Below are 12,489 nucleotides of genomic sequence, written 5' to 3' on the forward strand. Positions count from 1 at the left end.
AAAAATTTAAGGGGGTCTGAATACTTTCCGTACCCACTGTATATATATATATATATATATATATATATATATATATATATAAGCAGTATCCTAAACATTATCGAACCTCATAGGTGACCTATTTGGATCAATCTATATAAGGACTACACAAATAGCTTTAGCACGACTCCAGTCCATCAATAAATGTCTCGTGAAGTGAAAAGCTGCATGTTTGTAACAAACAAATCCGTCGATGATTTTAAACTCAAACCGTTGCTTCATCAACCTGTCGAGTCCTCTATCCATAATATTGCTTTCTCCTTTGAAAAAGTAATTAATCTGAATCAGGAGAGAAATATGCACAGATCAAGCACTGTTTACAAGGATAAACAGTTCTAAACAAATATATTAGTGCATTTTGATGTAAGAGGACAACAGGGCTGCACCACTTCTGCTTCTTGCATTATTATTTATTTATTTATTTATTTATTGCCAAACACCCTAGTTGTTTGGAATTTTGCTTGGTGAGCTCATCAACAATAATAACAAACATTAAAATACATACAATATATAAATACATACACATACATTACACAACTATCTATGCCCTATCAATTATAAGGAGTGAAATACAGATGCATAGACACCAGAGGAATTAAGAGCATAATCCTACAATAAGTGCTGTTCAAAAAACGTGTAGACTTAGTTTGATCAAAATATCAACTATGGGTTGATATTTTGGCCAGAAGCAACATGTAAAAGATAAAACACCTAAATTATGGATTTGTCACTTACAAACACACTTCACAAGACATTAATTGATGGACTGGAGTTGTGTGGATTGCTTGTGGATTGTGATGTTTTTATCAGCTGTCTGGACACTCATTTTGACGGCACCCATTCACTGCACAGCATCCATTAATGAGCAAGCGATGTAATGCTGAATTTCTCCAAATCTGTTCTGATGAAGAAACAAAATCATCTTGGGTGGCGAGTTCATACACTGCAACACTATTGACAAAATTTCGCTAAAATTTCGCTTATGTGACTGCACTGTTCGGAAATCTGTTTTGTTATGCTAATCTGACGCTCATGCTAAAGTAAGCTACTGTCTACTATCAAATTAGCAAACTATATTTCACCTGACAGACAGATGAAAAGTGTTTTCTTTCTCATTTTCTTAGATGTCTTAATAGGCAAAACCTGAGGTGTGCAAAATGAGCTGTCATTGTCAGAGTCTGAAGCCTGAACAGACCGGCAGGATAACAATGCTATTTGATTAGTACGATTCTATTCAACAAAATAGCAAGTAAAAAGTCAAGCCAGAGTAAATCAGCTGGGGTGTTTTGCCCCCCTGCTCGGCCTCAGTGGAGAATTAAACACTTTCTTAGCTAGCGGGCATATGAAGGTCATCAGAATTGGTAATTGTCAGACGCTGTAAATTGAACTTACTTCACACATCTATGGGTCCTTTCAGAGAGTGCAAATGAGCAAATTTTTCAGACATAATTTATTTTGTGTATTAAGCAAACAATTACCATGGAAACATAAGATTTGCTGACCCTCAGATCATAAGGAGAACGATAAAGAGAGAGAGAGAAAGAGAGCGAGAGGACGCTTCCGACATTCATTGACAGGGTTTTAATTTAAAAAGCCTCGCGTTGTGACCAAATGTGTTGGCAGTTGAAGGAAACTAAGTGATGTGATGCTGAATGCAATGAGTTGGACCCAGCGGCATCTTCACAATGGGCTTTTGTTGCACAACACACACATCACACTGTCTGCTGCAGAGGGGAGCGCTTCACAGAAACGATTCTCTCTCACATATATATGAATGGCCATTTGGGGCTAAGAGATGGCCATCTGCACAGCAGGCCATGGCAATTATTAGCTGAATCTTAAAGCTATTACAAGGCTTTTGAAAACAAAGTGTTACATGCTATTAATTAATCATTTAGAATAATATGCTTATACTGAGGTTTCATGTCTACAAGAAACAAAAATGTATAAATTGACTGATGAACAACTTAAAGAAAGAAGTTGATTTATAAACAATCAACTGTTTTGATCGATAAATCAATAAGCATTAGAAAAATCCTGTTATCACTTACAGGTACGTCCACATATTTTGAAGCAGCTTTTACCTACAAAGAAAAGGGACATAAAAATCAAAATTAAAAGAATAATTTAAAAAACGAATATTAAAAACGAGTTAAAAATAACATCACCTATAGAAATATTAAGCTAAAAACAAAGCTAAAATTATTGTTTTTACAAGTTTTACAAAATTATTTTACAAGTTTTAATATAAGATTAAATCTTTTTAATGTATTCTTTTAGTTGAAATGTTTGAGTCAAAGTATCTTGTGACAGAAGTAAAGTTTGTATTTGAATTTGTGTTAAAACAATTATTTGTTCTTACTGTAAATGACAGGAAGGAGGAAAAAAGTGTGCCCTCGTCATAACGTGACAACTTCGCCAGAACACTCTCTAGGATCACAACAAACTGTAAAAATCAGAAAAAGAAAAAAATGTTGCCCTTCAAAATGTGAAATTGTCATAACTGATAATTATTTCAATGCTAAGAATTTCAAGAGATTTAATAACAAATATAAACCAACAAACAGTATGTTTTATAAAATTAAAGTCTGCTCTTACTTTTTTTAGGAAGAAATTCTATGTAGATATAAAAACAAACATAATTTAGGAATATTGGATTCCTTGAATGCTACCTTTGCCACGAGTAAAGTAATCATTTCTTTCACTGTCTCCTCGATGAGATTGTCAATTTGTGAGTGGTACTGTCTCTGGAAAAGAAAGACATAATGAGCTCAAATCGCAACAAGGTTTCTTGAGCTGTTTGTGGATTTCACCTGGGATAATCTGTACAAACTCAATCCCTTTGTCTCCATTTACCTCATATCAAATACATCTGGGTAATTAATTCATTTCAGATTATTACCTGTCTCAAGATGCTACGGATATGAGATGTCTCACTTCTAGCACATGTATATTCAGAAGAAGCTACCACATATGGTAATATAATCAAAACAATTTAAGTGTCACAAGACTGGAGGAAACTGCTAGGATTGCTAATTATACCTTTGGGACATAAAGGTGAGAATTCAATTGAATTGTTAGCCACACTTACCCATTCTCTAACAAACTTTCACAAGATTGAGAAAAGAGATGAAAAGAAAGATACGGCAGACAAGGTGACAGTGACAATTAGAGAGCAACAGAGAGAAAAAGAAAACGTCTCATTCCAGCACAGAGTCAAATTAAATTAAAATCCTGAAACAATGGGAAACTGCCATGCTGGTGAATCATTCAGATCTACAGCAATAAATGCATTTAAATTACATATTGACAATCATAGAGAATATGTGTGTGTATACATTTAAAAAACAATGAATATATACCTACTGTATATATTATAGGCTGGTGCATATGATGAATTCATGCAATTCAAAAGACTACAGAATAAGGGATTTAACCATATAAATTTATATTCAGTTTTAGATGTATGCAGATCAGCACATTATGAGGGTGTTTTACTAGAAACTGTGGCAGAGAAAGTGTATGTTTGCAATGATGAGAAAGATACAGAGGAAGCGAACATGAGAAGTGTGGAAGGATTTAAGTGAGAACAGAAAGATACATTTGTTGGTGCTGTCTACCTCTTGGCTGAGCTCCATGGCACATAGTTTGGCTGATTGGGCCTTGGCGTCCACCATAACATTGAACATGGTGCATATGGACTGAGGGACACGAAAGTCTGTAGTGCGTGGGCTCTTCTGCAACTTCACCTCAAAGGCTGCTCTGGTTCTGAAACAAGAGAACGGAGACCGAACTCTGACTGGTCACTTTGGTAATTAAGAATGGGGTAGGATTGCAAAAAAAAAAGTCAGGAAACAAGACAAAATATATGCCATGTAATTGAGAGTTTCTGCGTTATACTCTCGGCAGAATTTTAGCTTTTGAGATGACAGAGATGCAATAAAGAAGTGAAATAAATAAATGAAATGCACAAATTAGTCTTTTTTTTTTAGCATATTAAAAAGTCTTTGTGTGGAGTGGAAGCCAGATCATCTTCTGAATCAGCAAATTACCATGACATTACTGACAACAGTTTCTCAAAGCACTTCAAATCACGTTTTCATTCACAGCATGCAAGACAAAGAGTTTATCACACCTTAAGAGTGATTGGAAGAATGCAGCTAAGAAGACGTACTGCTTGACATCCTCAAAACACATTAAGTAGAAGGATTACAGATGTGGGGCTGCACACTGAAAATCAGCTAACCCTTTTTCAGTTAGTCCAATGGAAAAGATTTGACAAAAATGATTTCACTGCTTATATGAACTGTTTACTAAAGTTCATTTAAGTCAAATGACTACTGATGAGGGTTTACAGTGACTGTAATGTCACATCATGAAGAATATACTGTATGCTATTTGGTTAGTTGACATAAAATGTGCAGTTTTTTTTTTTTAAATCAACATCAATATTTTCCATTTTATCAAATTGATTAGATTTTTTTTTTATGACAAATCTGATCAAAATTTACATGAATGTATACAGGAAAGTTCCTAATTTCATTATTATTTCGAATCACGTTTGGCCTCTTTTTAGATGGTTCTGTGCTGTTACATAGATTTTTAAAAATAATTAACAAAATGCTGTTTAAAATAGTTTTTGATGGAGTTTAGCATGTTACACTGCAGGACATAGTTTCTTGAGCAATTAAAGTGTCCGCTGTCAATTCTATTTCTACAGCGCTTTCTACAATACAGAGTGTTTCAAAGCAGCTTCAAAGTAATAAACAGGAAAATTACATTACTAATGTAGCAAAGTACATAAGATATGAGAAATTCAAATTCTGCTGTAAAACAGCTCTAAAAAAACAATGGTGTCATTATTCAATTCAAGTCAGTTCAGTGTTGATTCAGTTCAGTTCAATAAATGTCAGTTAATTATGAAACAAGTTCGATTCAGCTATAAGCAGCTCTGCAGAAGACAATAGTGTTGTTATTCAGCTTGAGTCAGTGCAATGTTGATTCAGTTCAGTAAAATTGTTGTTGTTGCAAAATTTGTCAATTATGAAATGAATTTGATTTGGCTATAAAGCAGCTCTAAAGAAGGCAAGAGTGTCACCATCCAACTCAACTCAGCTCCAGCTTTGTTCTCATCTAATAGTTTCACTGCAGTCAAATCAATAATATTACTGAATATTAACAGGTTTCCAACTGCCAACAATGTTTTCAAGTCTCACCTTTTTACACAGGACTCGATCATGTCACTGGACATGAGTTTGAGTCGGCTCTCCAGGTGTTTGGAGAACTCTTCTTCTGGCCAGTGCAGGTCTCTGATGAATGTCTGCAATGCATCCAGCTTCCAAAACAAATCTTCTGATGTCCCTGAACCATTACTGCCAACACCAGGACATGTGTAGAGGAGACAGTCAGAGAGATATACAGTAAGTTATTTTAATCAAAGCTGCATATAAATAAGGGAAAGCTCCGAGGTCGGGAAGTAGGAAGGTCAAAGGGCAGGGTTTTTTTCGAAAGAAAACAAAACCTGTTTCAAGTCCACACTCCAGGGTGAAACATTTGTTTTAGTTATTTTTACCACTTCCCGATCGTTGCAGAGTTGCTCTGCTCCAGATCAACCTCACTGGCGATCGTTCCATGGAAAAAATAAATGGTTAATCCTAAAACAAAATGATAACCAGTCAGGCCTGGTTGTTTGAGTACAGGAAAGGTAAACATGCACAATGATGTCAAAGGAGAATTGCAAAAACACAAGTAAAGGCTGTATGTGTATGAAGTGGAAGGAGAAGCTACAGTCCCAGACAGGAATAGATCTGTTTGGATGGAGCCCATTTTAAATCCACATGGTCTGAAGTGAATGAAGAATTGCTCATAGACGAAAACAGAGACTGACTCATACTCCATTCCTTACAGCCTGAGAATGAGTCCTCAAACAGCCAGCAGGCCAAGGCAATTTCAGTGGAATCATATTTTAAGATCAACTGAAGCAATGAGAGCTTCACACTGAAGCCAGATTTAGTTAGAAGACTCTAATGGAGCAGCACTAGAAAGATGTGTAGAAATATATTTACATATTTATTATTAATTATTTACAGATTGATTATTAATCAATTTGTAAATATATTTCTACACATCATTCTACTGCTCTATGTGAGTGTCTGTTGATAAACAAAAAAATAATAATAAAAGAAAGACTGATACTCACTAATAATCAATGATAGTATCAATCTTTTATTTATTCATTCATTGATTCATTCATTCATTCTAGTTGTTTTTAATAATGATAGTATATTAAATTCAATTATTTTAAATGCAATCATATTTGAGAGGCTTACTAAAATGTGTAAACTTCATAAACAATATATAATCTTAGCATATTCATATTTTATTTTATATAGTTTTTTTTTTAAGTTTTAGTTTTTTTTTTAAATAACGTTACGAAGAAAAGTTATAAAGACTTGTTTTGAAAGTTTTGAAATGCAATTATTAAGATAATAATAATAATAAATGAAACAGGATTTCTCTTTAAAAAATCTCTTATAAAAAATAATATAAAATATTATAAAAAATATTAGACCACAAACAAAAATGTTATTAAGCCATTGTGTAAAAAAATTACAAATAAATAAATACAATGCTGTTTGGATTTGGGTTTCTCACACAATCCAGTCCTTTTAGAGTCTTATATTTCGTTTCTACTGAAAGCAGATGCCTTTTTCTCTGAAGCTTGCATATCACTTCAGAGCATTGTCTGTCACAATGTAGATGAGGGAAACAGGACAGGGCCAAAAGTGGGACAGGGGTGATCTCTCTCAGTATTCCCATCCTAACACCCTATCCTAAGACAGGCTACAGGTGGTGTGAGTGCTACTACTCTAGGACCCAATACCCAGCAAATACAGCAGGAGGAATGAGGATGGACACCTGTATCCTATTCGGTTCTAACAGGAAAATGGAAAGGAGGAAGATGTTGGAAAGATACAGGATGTTAAAGCGGCATTACTTATTCATGACCAGATACCAATGAACAGCATCTAATCATACGACCATGGTATTGTGAGTAATTTTTGTTAAAGGCGGAGTGTGTAATTTCTGCATCACTCACAGCACCAAACAAAATTGCAATCAGTTTGTTTTAGTGGCTTAAATTAACAATATTGGCTCAACCAATATCATGAGTTTGGGGCAGGGCTAACTGTTGACTGAACAAACATTTGAACTGGATTGAAATTGTTATTATGCTGGCTTGACATTAATGTGACCACTCAGAACACATTAGAAAATATGGGGGAAAAAATAATTTTGAGTGTTATATTTTGCAATTTTCAGTTTTTTTTCCTCAGAATTGCAAGAAATAAGTAGATAACAAGTTGCAATTAAGTTTCCATAAGAAACTCTTAATGAGCAACCATTCAAAATACCTTGGCAACCAAGCAGCATTATTTAGCAGTGTTAAATCTTCAGATTTAAGACAAGTCAAGATCACATTTACCAAATTGTCTTAACAAATATTCCCTTCTAGTTATTTTTGTGAGTCTGTTTGGTGCCGCTACAGCAGAAATGACACACTTCAGCTTTAATATTGAGCTGGCAAAACGTGAGCATATTTCTATTGTGAGTTATTTGTATCTTCCAAACCTTCAACATGCTTAGGGCCTTTTTGGGTTAAAAATTGTTTATGGGCTGTTTCCATGCTGTGGCCTTAGCATAATTGAAATTTGTAAACACTAATTTCTACAAAGTTGAAGTAATTTAAGCTTTAATCTGATATGTTAAGACAGATATTTTGAGGTGGTTTCAACTAGTTTTGACAACCTTTGGTGTTTACCCACTATTATACCTTAGAGATGGAATATTTACACCGAGTCTCACTCAGCATGCGTAATTATGTCTGCGTGTGGATGTGTAATTTTTTTCCAACACATGCAGCGTGTAAGGTATTTCACTCTCGTCTGAAAAGCTGTAATATGCTACGGTTTGGAGAATCGGTTTTTAATTATCATGTCTAAATATAAGCTAAAATCCCCTTGGCTCACCTCCGCCAACCCCCTAAATCACAAATTCTTAATTCATAGGCAATGTGTATGTAGAAAATGTCCACACATGTAAAGAAAGTAGCTGATGAATGTACAGTTTTAAGAAAAACTTTGAGAACTATTTGGAAATTAGATTTTATATTACTACTATAATTTTATCTTCACGTGAGATAAGATGTAATGCTTCACTGGTACTTTTTTCATTTATTTTTTTCTTTTCTTTTGCATGTGCATACTTTGAAAATTGTACTTTGCATTTGCTTGCTACAAGCTACTTAAAATTTTAATTAAGATACTATATAAAGTAAGCTTTTTAAAAGTAGTCTGTTACACTACAAGCTGTTAAAGAAATAGCTAACTTCACGAACATAACGTTGATTTTAAAACCAGAAGATAAAAATAATGCAAAATAATGCCGAAATTACAGATCTTCTCCTAAGATTAAAATAAAAAAATTAAAACTGTACATATATAATCGTATGATCCAATTAACAAATAAATGACTAAATAAATAAAATATAAAATAAAATAAAAAAGTAATACAAAATATAATTACAAATTAAATTGTATTAAAAAAAACTCAATTAGTGAGATACTGGTCTTTTGCACAGCATCTGTTTGTCTAAAGCAGAATGTCAAAGCATCTGTTTGTGTTTATTGTGTTTGTGTGCATTATGACACATGCCACTGATAGTAAATCAACAACAGATTGTGTTAAACTGTAAAAAATAAATAAATAATTTAGTTGCATATAGAAATGTTCTGGAGCGATCTGCAGCTCAACAAAAATATATGACATTGTAAAATGTGTGTGATGTTCCATAATATCATTTTAAAACTTCAAGCTGAAATGAGCTCAAAAACTTTTTTCTTACAACTGTAGATGCACCTCTTTAAGACTTTCCGAATGAAAATCTTCAAATAAAACCTATACCTACAATTGATCTAGGATAAATTTGAATTTTAGTTAAGTGAAAACTAAAGACAATTATGTTCATGCTAAGGCCACACATGCATATATTAAATTCAAGTACAGACTCAGTACACACTCAGTATCAGATAAACCCGGTATCCAGTTGGGGGTGGAAAAGCTAGGCATTTGCATTGGTGGCAGATTAACTGACAATGGTAGATTTGGTACTTTAGGCATTTGTAGATTCACATTTGGTAGGTTGACACTGGGTAGATTACTCGTTAAACTCCTGTGGAAAAGGAAAAAAACAGAGAAAAGAATGCAGTGATGTAGATGCACAGAAGAAAGCATGGGTGATAAAGAAACAGCATTACATACAGTATGTTTAGAGCACAAGATGAAGAATTAATTCAGAGATAAGATGGTGTTGTAGAGATGCAAAGTGCACATGAGAAGGAGTGAATCACATCATCACCACTTTGGCTCTGGTTTTACGAGAAAACACATTTGTTTCTGCTGAAGTGCAGATTGTTGATTCAATTAGCACTAACATTCTTACAGACACACACTTTGTCTTATGTTGCTTTGTCAAGTGATTCCAAGTTATTCTGATGACTTGTATATTTGGGAACCATGTAAGAATGTTTGTAAAGTTCAACAAGCATGGCTGGTTTAGAGTCTAAGCAAATTAGGGCTAGTAAAAGAAAATGGAACCTGTATCTTGAAAATAATTACTTTTAAGCTGTTAAAAAAAAATAAGTAGACAAGTGTTAAGAAAGATTCAAGAAAACAAAAAGACAGAACACATTGTGAACACATTTTCATTCTGTTGGAATCCATCTAGCTGTTTTTGAACACAAGAAAACTTGTGTGTAAATGGTGAGACTGTGGAACGCCAAGGGGCATGCTTAATTGCATGCATTTCTATTTTTGTAATTGTAGCCTACTGAATTAACATCTAAGTTTAAAGTAAAAGGTGTTTTGCTTACTTGACAGGTTCCCAAGACTCTCGTTCAAATCCTCTGTGTATGGACTGAGCTATGGAGGACTCCATTAGATCCACATACCTCACCACCAGAGGGGCAAACAGATCTTGAAGGTGCTTATGAAACTTCCCATTACATAAATGATCTGAAATAGTAAGACGAAAGTGGGAAAGAGAGAAAGAACACAGTGAATGACTGCTGACATACAGTAGTAATGGCAGAGAATGTGTGAACATAGAAACATAGAAGTGTTATGGCACTTTCAATTTCAGGAGATCAAACCAAATATTATATGAGTGGTTTTATTTTTGATTTATCTTATGGGTTTTGGGACATGCCTAAACTCTGATGTTTGGATTTGATCATAATAGGAATAAACAGAAGTAAACATAAAAACTTAGACAACAAAATAAAATAAAATAACAAAAAAATACATTTTAAAATATATTAAAATAGAAAGGTTATTGCAGATTGTAATAATATTTCACAATATTACAGTTTTTACTGCATTTCTGATGTCTTAGTAAGCATAAGAGACATCTTTCAAAAACAAGAATTCCAAACTTTTGACTGCTAGTGCAAAAATTATAGAAAAGGAATTAGATTATTTACCATCCTCCCATCATGCTATAGGGTCCAAACACTTCTATGTTTTTTTTATGTTAGATAACAGTTTATCATACATCTCTAACAGCTCATTTAAAAACATTTTGATTTGTGCATCTAAAAAGCCACCAAGTAATTGGACACCAAAAGTGCACTGAATTGGTGAAGATTTTAGCATGTGATGACTACGCATAGCAGGCACAGCATCTCTTGTTCTCTCACTCTGGTCTCTTACTATCTCTCTCGCTTTACTCAAGGTCGATCATTCGCAGTAGGTGCCATGTTTGTTTGCTTCCCTGATTGCTCTGTTCCAATTAGCCACTTGAGCGGCGGTGGATGTACACTTGGCTGTGTTTGTCCACGAGCGAGTGGCCGGGGCAGTGGGGTCTCCCAGGCTCCTCTGTTTTAGACCTCATTAGCAGCATGAATAGCTTCTGCTTTAGCGCCTGTCTGGTGTTAAGGCTGTTTCATGCCTAGCTCAGTGCTACAGGCACAGGATGATAGTGACCTTCCATATTGAATGTCCTGTTCCACAGATGTAGTGCATGCTGTAGGCTAACACTCAATTGTGTTTACTTGTGTTTATGTGAGTGTGCTTGTGTGTGAGGAGGCCAGGGGGAGGTGATATGTGTCTCTGTGCTGTAGACTAATATGTGTGTGGATTTATGGAGAAATACATGGTGCTATATTGGGGAACTAGATGACACTTTTTTTTTTAATTGAACCTTTAGACAAAATAAAATAAAAAAGTTTGCATGTGTGTTTTTTTGATAAGTATCATATTTATTGCATCAGGTTTTTATGGCTAATATATGTTATAGTGAGAATATGGAGTTTTATTCAGAGGACTAAACAGAGGAAAAATTTGCAATTTGGAGATGATGATTTAAAAAAAAAAAAAAAATCATGCTCCGTAAGTGTTCATCTTGAAATATAACTAACAATGTAAAAGTTCTTACGTTTGTTAAAAAAGCAGTAAAGATGTCAAAGAAAAAAGCATGTTACACGACATTTTGATCATGTTTATAATTTAAAACCCTTAAAAATGTGCATATCTAATATGATACATTGTGCATTTTATATGGGTTAAGAAGAGTCAACCAAAAAGTTGTTTTCTTTTCTGGTCTTTCTCTGCTGGAATGCTGAAAAACAGACCATCTATAAAAGACTATTTCTGCTCCCTTATTTAAAAGAGATTATTAAAAATAATTCCAATCTTTTTATTTTATTTTAGGATGTTACACAATCTCTCATAGTAAAAGATAAGAAGAGATAGAAGAACAAAAATAAACAAATACAAGCAAAAAGCAAGCAAATAAACAAACAGTTTAAAATTAATACTAAGCATGTGAATGTAATGGGAGAAAAAAAGTAATTACATTTTAAAAATAATTTTAAAAGGGAAATACTGCTAAATTGTTCATTTCATACCCACAGTACACACACTCTTGCTTTCTCAAGCTCTAGATCTCCCAGCAGAAAAAGCAATCCAATATCAAGAATAGGTTACCAGACAACAACCTGTCAAGCTGTGCAAAGAATGTCACTAGGATAATTAGTCAACTGCAACACATGGCAGTGTGGCTTTAGCACCATGGACAGCACCCCATTGACTTCAGTTCATTAGAGACATGATAAGGCCTAGAGCAAACTCTTTACATTCAATGTGTTGGTTCGACCCCCTACGGGTTTCGCTATTTGGTCCTTAATTCTTCTATATTGTCTTTTAAAGCTCTGTTTTGTTGCAATTTGTAACCTATTGCAGGCATGCAACATCACAATTATGCCATAATGGACTGTTGATATGACAATTTCCAATTTCATTCATTTCAATGTTTTGTTTTATGATGACCATGATTGCACACTCTCTCTCTCTCTCTCTCTCTCTCTCTCTCTCTATATATATATATATATA

At 34.1% G+C, this 12,489-nt stretch overlaps 1 protein-coding gene across 10 annotated transcripts in view; it reads right to left on the bottom strand.

The window, feature by feature from the left end:
* The window catches only part of LOC107549847 (calcium-dependent secretion activator 1), a 118,766-nt gene that overhangs the window by 13,934 nt on the left and 92,343 nt on the right, over positions 1-12,489 (bottom strand). For 6 of the 10 annotated variants that reach the window (XM_016231413.1, XM_016231343.1, XM_016231125.1 and 3 more), the window contains 8 exons: positions 9,972-10,113; positions 9,119-9,271; positions 5,256-5,411; positions 3,660-3,807; positions 3,131-3,145; positions 2,712-2,786; positions 2,402-2,485; positions 2,091-2,123 (listed from right to left, as the gene is read on the bottom strand). In XM_016231413.1, coding sequence (XP_016086899.1) covers positions 2,091-2,123; positions 2,402-2,485; positions 2,712-2,786; positions 3,131-3,145; positions 3,660-3,807; positions 5,256-5,411; positions 9,119-9,271; positions 9,972-10,113 — 806 coding nt within the window. The remainder of the gene's footprint in view (positions 1-2,090; positions 2,124-2,401; positions 2,486-2,711; positions 2,787-3,130; positions 3,146-3,659; positions 3,808-5,255; positions 5,412-9,118; positions 9,272-9,971; positions 10,114-12,489) is intronic. The other 4 variants (XM_016231557.1, XM_016231479.1, XM_016231686.1 and 1 more) reach the window with 2 other exon arrangements.

Source organism: Sinocyclocheilus grahami, unplaced genomic scaffold (assembly GCF_001515645.1).
Source record: "Sinocyclocheilus grahami isolate Dianchi unplaced genomic scaffold, SAMN03320097.WGS_v1.1 scaffold2.1, whole genome shotgun sequence".
NCBI lineage: Eukaryota > Metazoa > Chordata > Actinopteri > Cypriniformes > Cyprinidae > Sinocyclocheilus > Sinocyclocheilus grahami.